At 34.8% G+C, this 21,007-nt stretch overlaps 1 protein-coding gene across 1 annotated transcript in view; it reads right to left on the bottom strand.

Annotated features, from left to right (window-relative positions):
• Window positions 1-21,007, bottom strand: part of LOC107741949 (contactin-associated protein-like 2) — a 204,760-nt gene that overhangs the window by 130,314 nt on the left and 53,439 nt on the right. The window contains exons 9-10 of the mRNA XM_016554763.1: window positions 20,413-20,532; window positions 19,081-19,281 (exon numbers count right to left, since the gene is read on the bottom strand). Coding sequence (XP_016410249.1) covers window positions 19,081-19,281; window positions 20,413-20,532 — 321 coding nt within the window. The remainder of the gene's footprint in view (window positions 1-19,080; window positions 19,282-20,412; window positions 20,533-21,007) is intronic.

The raw sequence follows: 21,007 nt of genomic DNA on the forward strand, positions 1-21,007 counted from the left end.
ATATATATATATATATATATATATATATACAGTATATAGATTTAGTGAGCTTAGCTTTATCTAAAGAGACTAAATGTACAGTCACATTTACAGCTGTTCAGTGATTTCAATAGAAATCCTTGCAATTGCACGTTTTGCGTGAGGGCAAAAGATATTCATAGATATATTTTGCATTGGATTAAAGAAACAGTTTGCCCAAAAATGAAAATTTGCTGAAAATGTACTCCCCCTCAGGTCATCCAAGATGCAGATGAGTTTGTGTCTTCATCGGAACAGATTTGGAGAAATTTTGCATTATATCACTTGCTCACAAATTGATTCTCTACAGTGAATGGGTACCGTCAGACTTAGAGTCCAAACAGCTGATAAAAACATCACAATAATCCACTAGTAATTCACATGACTCCGGCCCATCAATTAACATCTTGTGAAGTGAAAAGCTGTGTGTTTGTAAGAAACAAATATATTATTATGGATGATAATAATAACTTTTAATAATAACTCCAGTAAAATAGTCCATTCACTGTTGTCCTCTCACATCAAAATCCACCAATATATTTGCTTAGAACTGTTTTATACTGTTTTCACTTGTAAACAAAACGGTGCTTGACCTGTGTATATTTCTCTCCTGATTCAGAGATGACTTTTTACTGGATGAAGCAATATTATGGATAGAGGACTCAATGGTTTGAAGTTAAAAACATCTTGATAGATTTGCTTATTACAAATACAGGTTTTTGCTTCACAAGACTTTGATGGACTGGAGTCATGCGGATTACTTTTGAATGACTGATGATGATTATTGACAAATTGTGATGTTTATATAAGCTGTTTGGACTCTCATTCTGACGGCACCCATTCACTGCAGAGGATCCATTGTTGAGTAAGTGATGCAATGCTAGATTTCTGTAAATCTGTTCTGATGAACCAACATACTCTACATCTACATCTCGGATGTCCTGAGGGTGAGAAATTGTATTTTAATTTTTGGGTGAACTATTCCAAATTTGTCTGCATTTGGTTATAAAATGTTATGTCATTTTATGAACATAGTCTTAAATTCTATCATATTTTCTGACAGACATTATGACTGACAAGCTTTTAACAAGGCAACATCACACAAAATAAGTAAATTATGTGCCATTATTATAAACCTACTTAGATCGCACGGGCCAAATGACATGTCATTTTATTTTCACCAGCAGCTCCATAGTTGCATTGTGGGCTTTAGATTAGATTTTTGTTGTTGTTCTAGTCCTGTTTTGTTGCCACCGTGGGTGCCAGCTGAGAGGTGTTTGGCAAGAACACTTTTGCTTTCCAGTTGCACAATGTGCATTACAGGTGGCAGATGGATATGACAAATGAGCTCCCTGGCAGGAGAGTGTGTGTGTATCTGCACATGTGTCTGTGTGAAAGTGTGTGTGTTCAAGTGAAATAAAAACAGGTTGTTGTGAACATAGTCTGAAAAAGCGAGTTTACTTTCCAAACACATTATGTATATATTGTACACACACATACAAATCACATCATGCAGCTCACACGATATATAAGTGAATCTCATGAAACCTGTCAAGTCATGGGCCATATTTTACCCCCAAATCAAACGCAATAAGAATATATTATTTTTTAATTATTATTTTTTAATATATTGCAACTCTGTTTAATTTTGTAAAAGTTAAGACCATATTTTGTGTGTGAAATTATATTCATTAAACACAAACCCCCACCTTAAATCTACATAAATAAATAATGCTGCTTTAAATAAATATTTGTAAAATATTTTGTTACAATATATTATTTATTATAATACAGTAAAACATCAGTGCATTACAATAATGGGAATCTCAACTACCTTACACAAAAACTCATTATAATACTCATAACATAGGGGCAATGAGCATATTTATTTATTTATTTTACAATAACAAATGCTCCTAAAATAGGCTTAATTTTTTTCTCCTTTTGACTTTTGATCACGACTACCAGAAAAAAATTTTTTTTTTAGAAATTATTTTGTAGGGATTGTATGCAGAGATTTGCATCCAAGGTACAAATCTTCAGACTTTTTAGTGTACAAATGCCTACAATAAAATAGCTGATGGACAGACTGATGTTTCATGCTGGCTTCTGGTTTTACAAGTACCATAAAAATAGGAAAAACTATATTCACCATAGAAATTCCCATGAGCTTTTAAAATTCCATGGCTTTTTCTGGCCTGAAAATCACAATTTGAAATTTTTTTCATGACTGTGGGATCCCTGTGAAAACATTATGGATGTATGATGGAATGAATTCACACATAAAGCTGACTGTTAGCCAAGCTCTTTGCTGTGCTTTAGCATGTACAACATTCAAACTTCAGTGCAAGCAGGACTGCTAAGAGAGTTATATTTTCCTACCAAACCAAACATTAGTCTTCTCTCAGTACTGATTATGGTAGTGGCTTATGGATCTGTCTGGAGGAGCAGAGTCAGGCTAGTAATTTGTTACCTGTAGAGATTATGGGTGGTCAGACCACTTTTGCACTTTCCTAGCACGTCCTGAATGTTCACAGGACATTAAAGCGTCAGTTCATCTGTAACGAATGCATCAGGCACACAGGGCTGCTGTTATCACATCATCATTAGCACTGCTTACTGTTTTCCACAGATTAGCATCAACTGTAATGCTATGAGAGAGCATTTGGTTTGTATCTTCCCCTTTTGTAGCCATTTTATAAATAATGTTTCAAGCTTCACAGACCCAGAAATGCCACCACCTAGACTCTCAGTGAACTCAGGAACACCCAGTGTAAAAAAAATAAATAATAATAATTAATTACATTTATTTAAATAATAAAATTACATCTCTAATGGTTACAATGCAAGAACTATGAAATGTGTCATCACACTGTATGTATTCTAAAAATTTCAATTTAATATAAATTAAAGATTATATCTCTAAAGGTTTAGTACGAACTATGATACATTTTGAGATGTTATGTGTTCTAACCTTTCTAACCTTACAACCAAAAATTTAATAATTTAAAATAATTTATTAATTCTTTATATTTTAACATATATTAAACAAATATTTATTAATTAATATTTATAATATATATTTAATAATTTATTCAATAATAATTAACATTTATTTGAATAATAATGTAAATAAAGAGATTACATATCTAAACGCTACTATGCAAGGACTATTATATAACTATATATACTATATAACTATAACTATATATATTTCTTACAGTTTTAAGAGCTCAACGACACACACACACACACGCACGCACGCACGCACACACGCACGCACGCACGCACGCACGCACACACACACACACACACAAATAAACTAAACCTAAAAATAACAACTTTGCAACATATAATCTGTCATCACATTTTCCAAGCACTGGAATTAAGGAAAACCACCATCTCAGTCTAGAGACTCTAAAAACCTTGTGCTTTTTGATTTCTTTTTATAGGATAGCCAAAAGTAGATCTATTACCTTATCAAATAGGCTGAATTGTGTGGTGTTAGGGTTATCGTTTATCATTTCTCCCTCTCTGTACTGTCTGGCACTCTTCACAGACAGACATCATTACTGTCAGAGATTAATCAGGGATATACAAGACAGTCTGTCTATTTACCCCGCACAAAGAGAGCTAACTCCACTCTGACATTCCCTTCAGTGAGATTGAGAGATGTGCAATACATGAATGATTTTTCAAAGCTGCAAATGCATTTTACTGAGTCAAAGGCTAAGCGTTTACCAAATGTGCAAAAGTAGCAGATCATATTCACACATTTGCCTGTGACTTTCCTTAATTGTTCAGATCATCTTTCAGAGTTACATTTAACTTCATTGCCAGCAAATTACAAATCATTCAATCATGTCAGAAAAACTTTTGATGAACTTGAAAGTCACAAACTAAAAAGAGACCAGGCAGTTCATTAGGAAACATTACATGTTCACCACCTCCCAGTTGTTAAATCTCCCATTGTAATGTTTTAATCTTTTCATCCATTTAAATCTCCTCATTATAACTTTCATCATTCATCTTATCAAATCTGATACTGCAGAGCAATGTAATAGGACCTTTAAGGCATCACAGAAGAATCTATCGCATAAGGGAACAGTCTATTGCAATATCTAAATGTTATCTAAAGAAAAAAAAAAGACAAAATGTTCTTTTCAGAGAAAAAAGAAAAGACTAGACTTATGGTTCTGTCTAAAATAATGTAAATGCATTACTTTGTGTTAAATATTTCATGGACTCTCAGATGTTCTGCCTAGAAGATGTTCTGCCTTTTCTCAGATCACACATTTGTACAGCAGTTTGTATCTCTCAGGAAGTCAGGATCAGGATGTGATATCAGCAGGGTGTGAAGAGTGTCTACACGCGCACAAATATGCAACCATGTCAACCTGCATTTTCTGAGACTGTGAAAATCACTGAGAAAAATTCTGTTTTCATGTCCTCACTGTACGGAATGGAAATTTCGCACTTTTAAGCAGAGAATGCCAAGTCTTTCTAAGGCACCTCTGAGTAAAGACAGACGAGGAGAAACCATAGAGCTTTTTGCACATCACTGCCAGGATGTAAATACAACTACATGGGAAAGGAGGGCTATAAACTCAGCAATGCTTCCATGTACTTGAGAAATGTTTTTCTAAGATTTTTCCAAGGCTTTTCCTGTCATTCTTGATCACTGGATCATTGGGTTGCACATTTTAAAGTTTTCACAAATTTTGTGATATTTCTCCAACACAGTGGGAATCTTGTACTAAGCTACACTACCATTTAAAAGTTTGGAGAAAGTAAGATTTTTTTTATTGTAATACTATTTCACAATAGTACTGTTTTACTTTATTCTGCATCTAATTAATGCAGCCTTGGTGAGTAGAAGAGACTTAAAGGGATAGTTCACCCGAAAATGAAAATTCTGCCAAGAATTACTCAGCCTTATGTCATTCCAAACCCATAGGACCTTCGTTCATCTTTGGAACACAATTTCAGATTTTTGATGAAATCCGAGAGCTTTCTGACCCAGCATAGACAACAACGCAACTACCACGTTCAAGGCCCAGAAACGTAGCAAGGACATTGTTAAAATAGTCCATGTGACATCAATGGTTCAGCCATAATTTTATGAAGCTACAAGAATACTTTTTGTGTGCAATAAAATAAAAATAAAAAATGTATTCAACAATTCTTCTCTTCCTTGTCAGTCGACGCATGTTCACGAGAGTACCACGACGCATGCATGTGGTGCTGCTGACGCAGGAGCCGGCTTTCTGACGTAGAATCCGGATGCACTGCTCCTTGTTTACAAGCAGAGGAATGCACATGCATGTGTCTTGGTACTCTCGTGAACACGCGGCAAAGACTGACATGGAGGAGAAGAAATTGTTGAATAAAGTCGTTATTTTTGTTTTCTTTGCTCACAAAAAGTAGCTTCATAAAATTAAGTTTGAACTACAGATGTCATATGAGCCTCATTCAGACTGTCAGCCCAAATCCGATTTTAGTGCAAATCTGATTGAAATCCGATCATATTTAGATAATCTGTATGGCAATGAACTAAATTAAATCTGATTTTTGCAAATATGTTTCGAGCTACATTCATATGTGGTTTGAAATCCCATTTAAATCGAATTTCTGGAAATGCGTTTCAGTCTGACTGCTCAGATCGGATTTTGTGTAGGTTTTTCACATTCTCACACCACTTAAAAAGTAAACACGTCAGACATTGTTTGTAGAAAACATGCTGAACGTCCTTTCAGAAACAAGGTTGTTGCGAATAGCAAGTGTAGCGGAAAATGACAATATACTGCAAGTCTATCCACCTCTTTGAGTTTTGAGACCGGCGGAGACGGCAGCACGGAATAAAGCCGCACATGCAGCTTCCTACATTTCTGCCGCTGTCTCATAAGACGCAATATTGTTATCCCTTATTATAAACCATTGCGATGTCATCATGTCGACATGTTGTAAGACAACATCTGTATTACAAACAGTATTGCTCTTATTGTTGTTTTTAGCGTAGACATACCTAAACAACGTCATTGCCATTGGAACCAATGCAGATACTGAGTAAAGTGAAAGAGAGTGCCATGGACACACAAATCATAATTGAGCAGTTGTGATACACAGTGTGGACAGTCAATAATTTAGATCAGATTCCAATCGGATATGAACAAAAATTGGATTTGGACTAACAGTCTGAACAAGGCTATGGACTATTTTAACAATGTCCTTACTACCTTTGCGGTAGTTCCATTGCGGTCTATGGAGGATCAGAAAGCTCTCGAATTTCATCAAAAATATCGTAATTTGTGTTCTGAAGATGAACGAAGGTATTACAGGTTTGGAACGACATGAGAGTGAGTAATTAATGACATTTATTAATGTCATTTAATGATGTTTATTTTAATTTTTTTTAAATTAAGATTAAATTTTAATTTGTGGATATACTCTTGTTTATTTTAAATTATACTACAGGGCAGCTGAATGCTTGAATCTGATTGACTGACAATCGTTCTAAGGTGTGCATTATTTTCTGGGAAATGCATGGCGAAAGTAGTTCCAGGCAGGTCTTGACCGCATTACATGCATATCACTTTGCCAAATGATTTTTTTAAAAATATTTTAATTAAAGTTTTAAAGTTATGTTAACAAACACAACAACAACAACAACAAAAAAAATTGGCCAAATGATTTCAGTTATTTCAAAAATCTGTACAGCCTGCAAAAGCAAAAGAACTAAAACCCACAAAGACACTGACCAAGCAAATAAATATAGTAAACGACAACATAAAAATTACAAATTATTTCCATTTTTTTGCCACAAAATTACGTTTTATTATGTATGGAAATCACATACTCCCTTTCTCAGACTCTCTCTCACACACAAACGATCACACGCATTATGGACACACTCGCACACACAGATGTGCACAGAAACATGTTGTCAGCGCCGCTCTGACGATTTTAGCAAGGTAAAATCTACATGCCATATCTCACTAGTGAGGTAATAACGGCACTGTTCTTAAAGCAGATGAACTTCATGACCAGTTTCACTATTAGACGCTACTGCCAAACACTGTTGAGAGATGAACAGACTAATTCACACATGCTTAATCTCTCTCTCTCTCTCTCTCTCTCTCTCTCATATATAACTAACTAACTACATTAGTCTGCTATCAATGGCTCAAGCCTCAAGTGATGACTGGAATTAGCAATGGAGATGTTGGATGAGATGCGTAAGAAATTAATCCTACAAACAAGAGTGTTTTAAGGACAAAAACCTGACGAATGTTTTGAAATACATCTGAACGATGTCTTGAGGTGTGCTAACCGCAATATAAGTGGAATAATTTACTCTGGTCCACTGAATTATTAGAATTATTCCTTACTTCATGTTCGTTCATAAGCCATTAACTAATGCTAATTTATGCAGCTTCAAATGTTACATAAATTAACACTAATAAATTAAACTAAATGCATTATTGGATTAAACTAATGTTAATAAAGTGTAAAGTGTTACTCTATTTATGTGTCTATATGAAAATAAATGACTATAAAGAAATGATACAGCAGTGACAGAAATAGGAAAGGTAGAGGACAGGCCATTTTCCTAGAATACACTTCTAATTTAAACCATAAGCAATCCACGAACCCCTCATGCCAGCAGGCAAAAACAGGGCTGACCATGTTGATAATGAAGCAGCTTGTGTTGTCCTGAACCATCTGGAGCACATGAGGCAAACTGTGGCGTTGCTGCCCAGCGCAATTAACTGCGCCTTCCTCTTGGACACTGTTTTCCTACTATTGCTGCCATGGGAGACAGACTGCATCCTGGGTAAAGTCCATCCCATTGTCACGACTAAATTTTAATTTCTGCTCACAGACATAACGCCGCAGACGGCTGTCACATAACCACGGGCAGTGCACTAGACTCAGGATCTTTCTTTGCTGTAACTGTGGCATTGATAAATGGACGTCTCATCCCAGAAGCATACTTTCTGATGGCTCACTGCAAATGTAGCTTGTATGTTTTGGAATGGGAAGAAAAAAGATAACTCGACTTAACTAATTTTCCATTAACATCAATCTGAAGAACTAGGCATGAAGATTTGAGGTATTCCAGTCATGCACCGAAGCGGGCTGAGAAATGACATATGACAGTGTCAATAAAACATATGACAACATTATTGAATTTAATGATGCATTAATATATGCAAATGGTAATAGGCCATATTTCAAGGTGTGAATGATTGGGTGCACAAGACGTGTACTTGGTTCGTTGCCTGATCATTAACTCTGAGTAAGACACATAGATCTCCATTCAAAGATCCACAGAAAGCTCCAGGCTTCTAATAATCAAGTAATAATTCAAGTATCAGCCAGGAATTCAATCAATTTCTATTATATTTGATATATACAGCACGCATGCTAATAAGGCATCAAACATCATGTCCTCAATTATAACATCAAGGCAGCTCCTATCTAGTTAACTGAAGTAAATGGGATGTTTCTTGCGTGGTTTAACATCACACAGAATATGCCCATGGACCCTGTCAACCGTTTAGGTTCCATTGAACAATAAATTCCAGAAAGTTTTAGACATGAACTAACACTTTAAGACAACATAATCTATTGAACAGACCGTATCAGTGTTATTTTAGTATTATTTCTATACTAAGAGTATTTATTAATATTTTTATTTAGGTTTTATTTGTATATTTTAAGTTTTCTTTTTTTTTAGTAAATTTTTTTTGTAATTTTGTTATGTGCTTTTGCATTTTTTATTTGTCCCCCCCATATATTTCTATATAGCTTTAAAATTTATTTTTATTTTTTTAATAATTCAGTTAAAACTTTTTGCAGTTAGTTGGCAACATTTATAATGTTCTAGTTTATGTTTTTTATTAACTATTATATAAAATGCATTTCTTTATATAATTAGTACATTTTTTAACTATTTATGGTTTTAAATTTTACAACATTTTACATCATTTGTTATACACACACACACACACACACACACACACACACACGTGATTTTAATAACAATACATGTTTTCATTTATTGATATTAAATATTAATTTATTTAATATCAATAAACACTTTCATCTGAATCTTTTTTTTTTTTAAGTTTACCCTAACCAAAGTTTATATTTGTGCTATACTTGGTCATTTGATTCAAGCTGAATTCATTAGTTTTAGGTCTAAAATTCATCCATCTTAACACTGGAGAGTAATTTTTGACCTAAAAAGTGCCTTTGCCCCACCCCAGAGGATCCATCCCCTAATTAAACTTCCTTTACTGTCACCACGTCATATGTGGGACAAGGGCTCTTTGGAAATGCTAAATGTATTTACATGGTACTGAAGCAAAGGCGCAGCCCATAGCACACATACTGTTGACTCGGCTCTAAATAGGATCTCTGCATGACAAAACAAACATGGCTCAGATCTAGTTAACCTTTGCTAAAGGTTGCACAAGAACAATGCAATCTGGAGAGGAATATTTGAGTCTGTTTTGGGAAATGAAGTCTAATCATGCTCTTTCTGTCACGGTAAATGCTAATATCAGATGCTAATATCAGATTATTGGTGTCATATGCAAATTGGGATTTACAGAACTTCTGTTCTTCAGAATTGTAAGAGGAAATTCATGTGTGAAATAGTGATATTGGCCCACTTAAACAGTGGTCCCCAATTGTGTTTTTGGACAGTTTAAAATGTCTGAATGTCACTGCGTTTGAAAACAAATACTTTTTGGGGCAGCTGTATATGACCTTTGTTCTTTCAGGTTGATAGTGATAAAGAAAGGTGATTCCATTGACACTTTAATGGACTATAAAACCAAACAAGAAAGAAATACTACAAAATTACCCATGTTTTCCTGTGAGTGCACTTAAATACAGTACTCTCTTTGACATTCAAAAATATTATTATGTAGCAAATTTTTTGCATTTCACCTCTCGCTGTCATTAAAACTATAATTACACCCATAACCAAAACATTACTGACCAAAAGAAACATTTTGGACCACTGCGACACACTAGGTTCATTTTCAGCTGTTTCGCACTGACAGAGCACCCGCTTACTTTGCATCTCATTATGCATTTGAGCCATTTTTCTGCATATCTTTCTCAATATGAATAGTCTGGCGGTCAAAGGGCAAACGGTTGGGATCATGTAGAGTAAACCAAATGACGTCAATTTCAGTTTAAGAGTGTCATGGCAATGAGCCGTCTGAGCACCTCTAATAATTTCTGGAGCACAAAAGACAATCTGTATTTTAATTTGGTTTTAAATTGTGTGGCGTGGACATGCTCTGGTTACTCTACGTTTATGCAACATAATTTATCTTCATATCCACCGTACAAAGACCAGGACGAACATTAAAACACTAAATTTTAAGGCTAAAGCTTTTTCCTTAATAGACCAGCAAGCAAACCTTTAAGGTCAACATGGAAAGTAAATATTATAAATTAACTAATATCAGAAGGCGTTTATTCTGATAGCAGCAACAAAGGCAATTATTATTAATGAACGATGTAGTTCTGCTTTTAACGGCACTGTAAACAATAATATAGTTTTGAAAGGCAGGACTAACACTTTTCTTAGAGGTTGTTAAACGCATTTTAATCAGAAATTGCAAGCAAGCACCACTGTAAGCGTCAATAGGAAAAGTAGAAAATCCATAATCTTTTACCCCGCAAAAAACAAAAAAATTAATAAAATAATCCATGTAACCTATATAGTATATTACAGGTCTTTTACTCAAGTACTGCCTCAACTAGACCACTGAATCAGTGAGGTGAATTTTTATTTGTGAACAACTCAGTATAGTTCATAAATTAATTATTCAGTTCCATTTGTGAAAAAAACCCTCACTGAATCATTTATCCCTTTGCAGTGTTTCTTAAGTTCACAACTCACTATAGGGGAAGATGTCCAGTAAATGATGACTTAAAATTTAAATCTGTTCCACTAACAATCAGGGGTGTGAAGTAACGAATTACAAATACTCACATTACAGTAATTAAGTAGTTTTTATCAGTAATTGTACTTGTTTGAGTAGTTTAAAAATTGTGTACTTTTACTTTTACTTGAGTACATTTTAAGTGATGTATCGGTACTTTTACTCCGCTATTTTCCTCCGTTTGTGGTCGTTACATGCTTATTTTAATTTTATTTTTATCCATCAACGTTTACGTCCAATGTAAACGATTGGATAGAGAGTAATAGGTCTCGTGACTTTCGTCAAATCAAATTGTGCATAGAAAACTTTAACCGCCAACTGTTTATCATGGCTGCTGGAAGTGCATTATTCAAGCATCAATTCAGTCGCATCTTCCTCTAACTTAATATGTTAAGGTAAATTTAGGATTTCTGCTAACTAAATGATTTGTATATATGCTTGCCTATCTAAACGGTCTGAAATTTGGTGTGAGGTTGCGGGTATTGCATATAGTGATAACTCACGCAAGTGCCACGTTCAGTAAATTCCCACTCACTTATGAGACGCGCGATCTGCGCTGCCTCGTCTCTCTCTCGCGTGCGTTCTGCAGCAGTCACTTGGATAAGTCGTTGTTGCTTTTACTTGAGTATATTTTTTCAGTACTCTTTCCACCACTGCTAACAACACAGCTCATCATATGAATTCAGAACATCTAAAACATAGCGCACAAGTAATATTAACTTGTTTTGGTCAGTTTTGGAGCTTAACAGATGTAGTCATTATGAACTATTTGGTGTATGGAAAAGAGCAGCGTGAAGATTCTTCAAAAATTCTTCTTTTGTGTTCCACTTAAAATAATAGCAGCATAGGAGTTTGGAACAACATGAGGGTGAGTAAATGCTGAACTATTGGGTGAACTATTCCTTAAATTGCTCTTTCCATAAAAAAGCATGACATTTTGCATTTGCATTGACATTTTTTTCCCCTAGACTCAGAAAAGAGCTTGATTGAGTTGTAAATCTACATGACGGTGTTTGCTTGAACTTGAAAAAAAGTGCAACATACTTTTCACTCTGGGTTTCTGGCAGATTTGTAGATGGGAAGATTGCAAGATTAATTTGAATTTGAGAAACGATAGAAAAAAAAGAGAGCAGGACTCCTTAGGCAATAACACTAGTCAACCTATCTCTCTCAGTTTCCCCCTCTGTTCCATAGAGTGTCTTTTTAATCATTCTCAGGGCTGCCCTTTGCGGTTTCCTACATTACATACTGCTATAAAATCTTTATGTCTCGAGAGGATCTACAACTCTCTTACCGATAGGACCAGAATACAGAAAGAACATCACAGCAGAGAATTTATACTCAAGAGATGCACAGAGCAGTTATGTTCACTTATGCCCTATAAGTGTTTTAAATGCAGAATAAATTAGTAATTTGTGTGTTTTAGCAATATTATACATTTTGCACACACATTTTGAAAAAAAAAAAAATACTTTATTTAAGCAAGGACAAATTAATTTTGATTTAATTAATCAAAAGTCCACGACATTTACAAATGATTTATATTTCAAATATATGTTGCTCTCTTTTTATCAGCATAATAGAATGATTTCTGAAGGATCATGTTACACTAAAATTCAGCTTTCCCATCACAGGAATAGCTTGCATTTTAAAATATATTAAAATTAAAAACAGCTATTTAAACTGTAATACTATTTCACAATATTACTGTTTTTACTGTGATTTTAATCAAATAAATGCAGCCTAGGTGAGCATTAAACACTTTTTACAAAAACATTATATGATCTTTATGACTTCATAGTTTTGGACCCCATTGTATATGTAACTTATGAATCAGACTAACATGGTATTTAAGAGGTTAAACAAATCAAAAAACAAATCACCACAATTTTTAGCAAAGAATGTCCAAATGCCAAAAGTCTCCTGACTATTAGAAGAAAATAAGAAAAATAATTTTATTAAAAAGGTTTAAATCTAAAGTATTTTCAAATACAGAACACTGACACAATGTTAATTTCACTACTGTGACAGCACAGACACGGTGCTGAAAGTGAGGATTTTTCTGAAGACTAGGCTGAATGTATAATGGCTGAAGTTGAGCACTCAGCTCATGTCTTTCAGATTTGCTCGCTGATCAAGAATAGGGACACTTCTAATTGTGTGGACATCACAGACATAAAGCATCCTGATAGTTCACGGCTCACTGTCTGCTCTTATTTATATGCTCTGCTCATGCAATCAGCCACAGCCTCCAGCTGACAGTATACTGTCTGTTTATCATGACTGGACAAAAAATAGGAGACGACAAAACAAAAACACTTTTCTCAATTCATCATCATCACATTTAATTTCCTTTGTGTGACAGTCGAGGCCTAATCACAGTGGAAGGTGGTTAATTTAGCTGTAAGGAGAACAATTCAAATACAAATGGACCCCTGGTCCCTCTATAGGGGATGAGGAATAAACAAAACGTCACTGTTGATCATGTCGTAATAGGAAGGGATGACATACGGACATGTACAGCAGATATCTCTCAACTCCGTCCCCAATGTTGAGCTAATGGAGGTCAAGAGGCTGGAGGACACTGGGGACGGCGCAGACAATGAGAGGATGGAATATAACAACATGACGGCTCATCCATGAGTGGGTTGAAGGCATCAAGAAATTAGGACAATTACAGTTTAACTTCCCAATTACCAAACTCAATGCACCCTGGATGCAATTCTGATTTAACACTTCATTTGGTTGCAGAATGCCAGCCCTCCATAATATGATGAAACCTGACAGTCAATTTAGAAAGCATATTTTGGGAAATTGTTTTCTCTTCTACTGTCTCTTCAAATGCATCTGAGCACAAACTGTCTAAAGAGACAATTCCAAATCTCTGACATGCAGGGTCAACATGTACCTATTGTTTTTCAGGGGCCACAAGTGGCAATCCTGGTTCACGTTGTGCCTTAGGCAAAATATAACTAAAGAAAAATATTTTTTTATTGGACTGATGATTCATTTAAATGTGAATATCTAATAATTTAACACCTTTTTATTAACAAATTAAAATTAAATATTAATATTTAACAATTGCACATCCCTGCATCTTGAAAACATTCTGCTGATTTCCAAAAATGGCAAATATTTTACACTAATAAATTACACTCATTTGATGATGAGTTAAAAATAGCATTAAACACTTTCCATCACATACAGTTTATTCCATGGCAAAATAAGAATGAAAATTCTTTAATGCACTTATCAGAATAACAAAAGCACAAAAGCAGACAAATGTCAAAAATGTATTGGTATATTCTGTTACTGGCAATAATTTTAACCTTGAAATCGGGATAAGGCATGAAATAATCTCTTTAGTATCATTCAGAATTTAACAAGTAGTTCTAACTTGGCTCATAGAAAAATTAATTATTAATACAACTAATCTTTAATATCTTTTAATTAATCTTCAATACTAATCACTGTTAAATTCCATTTAAAATCCAACATGCTGCTTCTGGTGACATGGACACTACACAAATCTGCACTAATGCTCATCATCTGAGCATATGCTCTGTCAATATGCTGACCGGCTGACTATTTTCCCTGCTATTACAACACTGATCCCCTAAATGTGATCTTGTCTGCCTATTATAAGATACACAAAGCTATCTGGAAACATTTAACAGGTCAATCAAACAGATAAATCATGCATAACTAGAAAACTGCATTGATTTAGACATGGGGGCACATAAACACTCAGAGGGACACTGTCCATCCTACACGTTTGACAACACAGCGCATAACTACATACTACAGCATTGATTGTCCTTCAGTAAAGATGACTGAAGGCCAGAGAGCAGAGCTATGATGGACAAGGCATAGTCCAGTGCACATTGCCAGCTATCCTTCACTACACAACAAGGTGAAACAAACTACTCTGTAAATCTCATCATGTAATGTCTCATACACTCCCACCTCACACACAATCTCACTAAATATATGTCATTACCAAGCAGAGCGATTCAGAAATTGGTGTTTAGACCACAAGACTCTGGTGAGCAGTTTTGCATTGTATTTTGTGCCCATAGTGGTAAACAAACAAACAAACAAAGCTAAAAAGTGAATTAATAAAGATGATTTAGACAGAAAACAATTATGAAATATAATAATAATAATAATATGTCATGATAAAAAATAAAAATAATAATTTATAAAAGTATTTAAAATATTTAATTTACTACATATTAAATTATTATTATTATTATAAAACATATATTAAAAATAATAAATTAAAATGAAATGCTTTACACAAAAATATTATAAAACAATACGACTACAACTCCTACTAATAGTAACTACAATTTAAAATTACTAATTAAATTTCAATTAAATTCTAATCAAATTAAATTAAATTAAATTATAAAATAATAATAATAATAATATACAAATTTAATTTACTACAAATTAAAATGAAATGCTTTATGCACAAAAATATCATAACACAAATAATGATGATGATGATGATAATAATAATAAGGAATTTAAAAAGTATTAAATTAAATTACTGAACAGTAATTATTTTATATTGTAACTTAAACTATAGGCCTATACTTGGTGTTCATTTTTCAAGTCTTTTTTCTCCGTGCGATGGTACGCTTGATGAAGAATTCAGTTCGTGAATAGAAACACACGGATTGAAAAATACATTACCAAGAGTCAAGTAGTCAGACATTCGACAGTCATAAATACTGATATTAACACATGTGTAACGGATACCTCGCAGAAGCAAACGGGGTAAATACTTTTTTTTAAAATTAAAATAAAGTTAACATTGGCCAGCAGCATATCACGTTGTTTATTACTTATCAAAGTTGTAGAAACCAGAGATTCACACTAAATAAAAACAAATAATCCACATAAGACAAAAATCAAGAGATACAGTATTCAATGAAGCCCGTGTGCATTAATGTTTACTCTAACTGTAAAGAGATTTTCATGGAGGAAATGAACAAATATCCTGCTCATTTTTGCGACTTTGATGCATAGACTACTGCCACATAGAACTCCATGCGATCGCCTACATATGAGCTATGTTAACCAGAATTAAATACTGAGTGTGCTCTAGCCTCAATGCACATACATTTTCACATATATTTTTGTCCCGTCCATTGCTCTTTCGAGTGTGAATCCTGCATAAATATGCGGATGCCATTCCCGAAACTGCATGTACATGTGGCCAAAAAACAATTTTATACAAATTCTGAATGGATTATACATAGCCTAGAAAACACACAAAAAGCACTCCCTTTAAAATCACTAAAAAGATGTCTCTCGTCTTAGTTCATTGCGATCTCATGAAGTTTTGTTATAATGAAAGGATCCGCAAGCTTTAAAAACTCAAGACAAAAATTCTGGTGTTTTGAGCGGTCAGTGGATTCTAACTTAAACGCCTCTGACTGGCAATAGCGTTCAAGATATCAACAGACATATGCCTGTGATTGCTCAACGCTGCAAAAAACATGTAAATAGAAACCTTTTGATGCTCTCCAGAGTGCAGACACAAATATGCACTGGATAGTTTGCCAGATCTGTTTTGCCAATATGATAGTGAATAGAGAATATCTCGAGGTTTTCCCATGGGTGCTCTGCCATTCCCTGGGTGCTCGAGCCCCCCAAGCACCCACGGGATCCGCACCTATGTGTACAGATAGAGTGGACTGAGAGTGACATTCTGTTCATGCCTAATTTAACATAGATGGTATAGAGTCATACATGCATTGGGAGAGAATCCCACAGGACAAGTCCACAATAAGAGCAGAGGCTTTATCCAAAGTCAGATTAGCAGTAAGAACATGCACAGCAGCCTTCACTGTGCTGCATGCTCATTAATAGATTAGCATCAGCACCCAGTTCCACAGCCACGCTGCAAATTGTTATTGCTAACTGTAATCAGAAAATGGGTCGCAGGAGTGCCAGGGGATAGTGGCAAAGACTGGCAGAGCATGGAAGAGCAAATAAATTAGAGAGAAGGTGAATGATCGCAAGCTGTGGGGTGAAGAAGAAGTGCTATATGAGAAAGAAAGAGTAGGAAAATCTTTCGATCAGCATTATACTGCATATGACATTATATACCAGCCCTTCTCAAAGTCCGGATTCCGGTCCGAGGGAATTCGATCCAGACACGCCTCCACTTTGTATTTTAAGTGCACTTGTATCACTCAGACCTCCGTGGCACACACACGCCGACACACACACAGGGGCACACGAACCAGTGTTGCAGTGTTTACCTACTTTTTTGTAAGACAAAGCGTACAGCAACTAGCGACATTTTGGATAAACCTTAGCTTTCATTCAGTTGAATAATGTCACCTGTTTCGCCCCACGAGCGCGAGGTTTTTCTCGACCGGCAGAGTTAGCAACATATTCAACTGACCGAACCGCAACAGACTTGTGAATGAATGAGTGAAAAACAGCGTTTCCAAAAAGCTATCACTGTTGACTGTCTGGGCATATGAACATGAATGTAGTTTGTCTGTAAATACGCACATAGTTTGTTACACAGACGGACATTTGTGCTGCATGATATATACAATAAGTCTTATTATCAATGTTACATTTTTTTTGAGACATTCTAAATGTCTTTAATGTCACTTTTGGTCAACTGAATGTGTTGTTGCTGAAGAAAAGTATTGATTTAATAATAATTATAATCAGTGTTGGGAGTAACGCATTACAAAAGTAATAATATTACAGTAGTATATTACTTTTTGCTGTAACGCAGTAATATAACGCATTACTAATCAAATTTGGGTAATATTATTACTCGTTACAATCTCAGTAACGCAAGTTACAACAACATATTTTAACTCAAAATTAAGTGGTGAATTTACTAACACCACAAAACAGCACCAGCGAAAAAATTACTCGTGTAAAATAGTTCGTCTATTTCCTGTTGCTGAGTAGTGTAACGCATTACAATTCAGAGACAGTAATATTGTAATGTAACTAATTACTTTCAAAAGACAGTAACTAGTAATATATAATGTATTACATTTTGGAAGTAACTTGCCCAACACTGATTATAATAATAAAAATAATAATCGTACTGACCCCAAACTTTTTAACAATAGCATACATGTTTCCTATTAACTAGTTGTTATTGTCCTCTTGCATTATTAAGAGGAAAACTATTTTCCTGTTTGACACTGTAAAGCTGCTTTGATACAACCAGTAAAGGTGACTTGACCTGACTTGACTAGTATATACTCTATTACCATATATGCTAAATAAATATGCTTAACATGAATTGAAAGCCCTGCTTTTTTTCCACATAATTAACCAATTCAAAGATCTTTACTTGAGAACAGATTTGAAAAACCCTTCTCTTTTCATCACATTTACTTTACTTGTTACATTTTAATCTTTAACTAATTCTTCTGCAGAATCCATAAACAGCTTGTCAATTTAAATCTCATAAACCGCTAATTAGAAGAGCGCACATGGAGCTATTAGCGAGTGAATCTTACGCTGCCCACCCTGTTAACCAGGAAAAAATGTTCATAAATGTGTTCATACTTAGTTAACTTGTTTCTCTAACAATTCAACTATATCTTTCTGTCGAAACACTTCTGCATTGTTATGATTTCATTTAGCACAAATTTGTTGTTAAGTCCAGCTGTTAGCCCACACATACTCATAGAAAGTGAGCAAATGTAACACTAATTCTCCTGAAACCATAAACAACAACCAACATAAACCACGTTCTGGGGTGGTATTGCAGTTGAGCAACTGGGCAAACCGCCAAAAATAAGCAGGTTCAAACAGAGAGCAGTGGAGAGTGGGAGCGTATCAGCCACGGAGGGGCTATTAAGGTCACAATCCTATTTTACCCATCAGTTTACCCCGTTATCAAGACACTTGACCCTCATTTGTTCCGGTAAGAAGTATCAGTACAATTGGGTAAAATTAAATTTTTTATTCAAGGTTTTAGATAACCTTCTATCACCCCACAAGTCCCTATAAGCATCTATACTCTGCAACACAAGCGCGCGCGCACACACACACACACACACACACACAAACTCAGACGATCTCTCTGTACCTGGTGTGTTGAGTAGGCGTGACATTCGGCAGGCGTAGGCTACGTGCTGCTCGCAGTGTTCAGCACTGTTGGTTATAGCTGTGACCTGCTCCACAGAGGCACTGTAGTTCAGCTGCAGTACCATCCGTCTCTCCCGGCTGGAGCCAGTCACCGCTGTCTGCGCCGGTAGGTTATTCACCACATTCGTCCAAACCTTGTCCTCTGAAACCCAGATACAATAATGGTCATAAAAAGGTAAACTGACTGGCACTGCAAGAAAAGTTGACAGATTCATCAAAATATATGTTAATACTGTACCATAAGCTGAACCTTCAGAAATGCCACTTTGATCAATTTTAATGCATCCTTGCTGAATAAAAGTATTAATTTCTTTAAAAAAGGTAATGACGCCTAACATTTGAACAGTAGTGTATACATAATATTTAATTAATAATTAAAAACAAATGATAAATGATTCATAATGAATAATCATCTTAGAATTTTATCAAGCTAAAAGGGCAAAACACATACCACAGTAAAGAAGTTTCCAAATGTATTATTTTTTAAGAAAAAGTTAATGTTTTTCTTTTTTTTTTAAATTGACCTATGAAAACAAGAAGTGATTTTCTCATTAAAGTAACAAATCACTAAATAAGCAATTACAAACTGATTTAACACATTCTGGATCCATATGTATAAACAGCTTTGTTTATGGCAATATTTCCTTCCATGTATTCATTTTTATTTAATGGGACCTAATAAAAACTGACATTCTAAAAAACATTTTTTGTTTATAATATTCAAATCCACCTGATCCTGTAGCCATAATCCTTCTCACTTCAAAGAATCACAAGATTTACCCTTCACAATAAAATAAAAATGTTAAATGAAGATAACACATTTCTGAAATTGACAGACACTTTCTTTTCAGAATGATTTTTGCTCTCTACCGTGTCCTCTCAGGGATTTCCTATGCTCTGAGATGACTACAGTTCCTGCCCTGAAATGATAACATTTTATGTCTTGATGTTCCTACATACTTGAATGTCCCTACATGTAAGGCTTCCATTTATTTTAGCTATTTCTTTTTGGATCAGTGGGATGACATGGACCTAGGCTGATGAGATAATGCTTAGTAGGCTTGAAAACAAATGGGTTGAGATGCTGAAATAAAATATTGTCTCTGAAGGCGATAGGAGGGATTTTAAAAACCTGACTCAGAAGCTTGGGATACAGGGGTTCTTGAAAGCAATACTCAGTAAAAGGCTTGATTTATTAATCAGGTGCAATCGGTGGTCTTTTTGGATTCAGTGCTATGGTACGCCACAAATAAATAAAAAATGCATATTTTACCTGTCATGTTGCAGATGACTTTAAAAGGACCTAATGGTCCGCTTCCATCTGGGTCAATCCAGTAGGAATCAGATGATCTCCCCAAATGCTTGTAGGCCTCACAGGACTGCTCATAGACAGCTGTAGGTAAGAAATAAAAGCTTTAATAAATAGCATTCATATTTTTATTAGAATTTCTTTATTAACTTTATAATCATACTTTATAATTATAATGTATAATTTTTGGAGGTTCGCCCTCCACAGTCTTAAATAAAACCCAATTATTAATTATTAAAACAAAACAAAACTATCCCAGCAATCATACTGTAAGTCACTTGGAAAGAACAGCATGAGCTAAATAGAAAGTATTTAGTCAATAAATGTTAAATGACAGAAAAAGCATCTTTGCTAATGTAATATATAGAGTAGTGCTGGGCGGTATGACCAAAAATTTATATCACGGTATTTTTCAAAATTATACCGGTTTCACGGTACATGACGGTATTTTTTTTTCATGCATGACCGTCAAGTCAAGTTTATTTAGGTCAAGTTTATTTATATAGCACCTTAAAAGCAACAAGTGCTCACCAAGGTGCTGCACAACCAAAACATCAGA

Source organism: Sinocyclocheilus rhinocerous, unplaced genomic scaffold (genome assembly GCF_001515625.1).
Source record: "Sinocyclocheilus rhinocerous isolate Xijiao unplaced genomic scaffold, SAMN03320098_v1.1 scaffold100, whole genome shotgun sequence".
NCBI lineage: Eukaryota > Metazoa > Chordata > Actinopteri > Cypriniformes > Cyprinidae > Sinocyclocheilus > Sinocyclocheilus rhinocerous.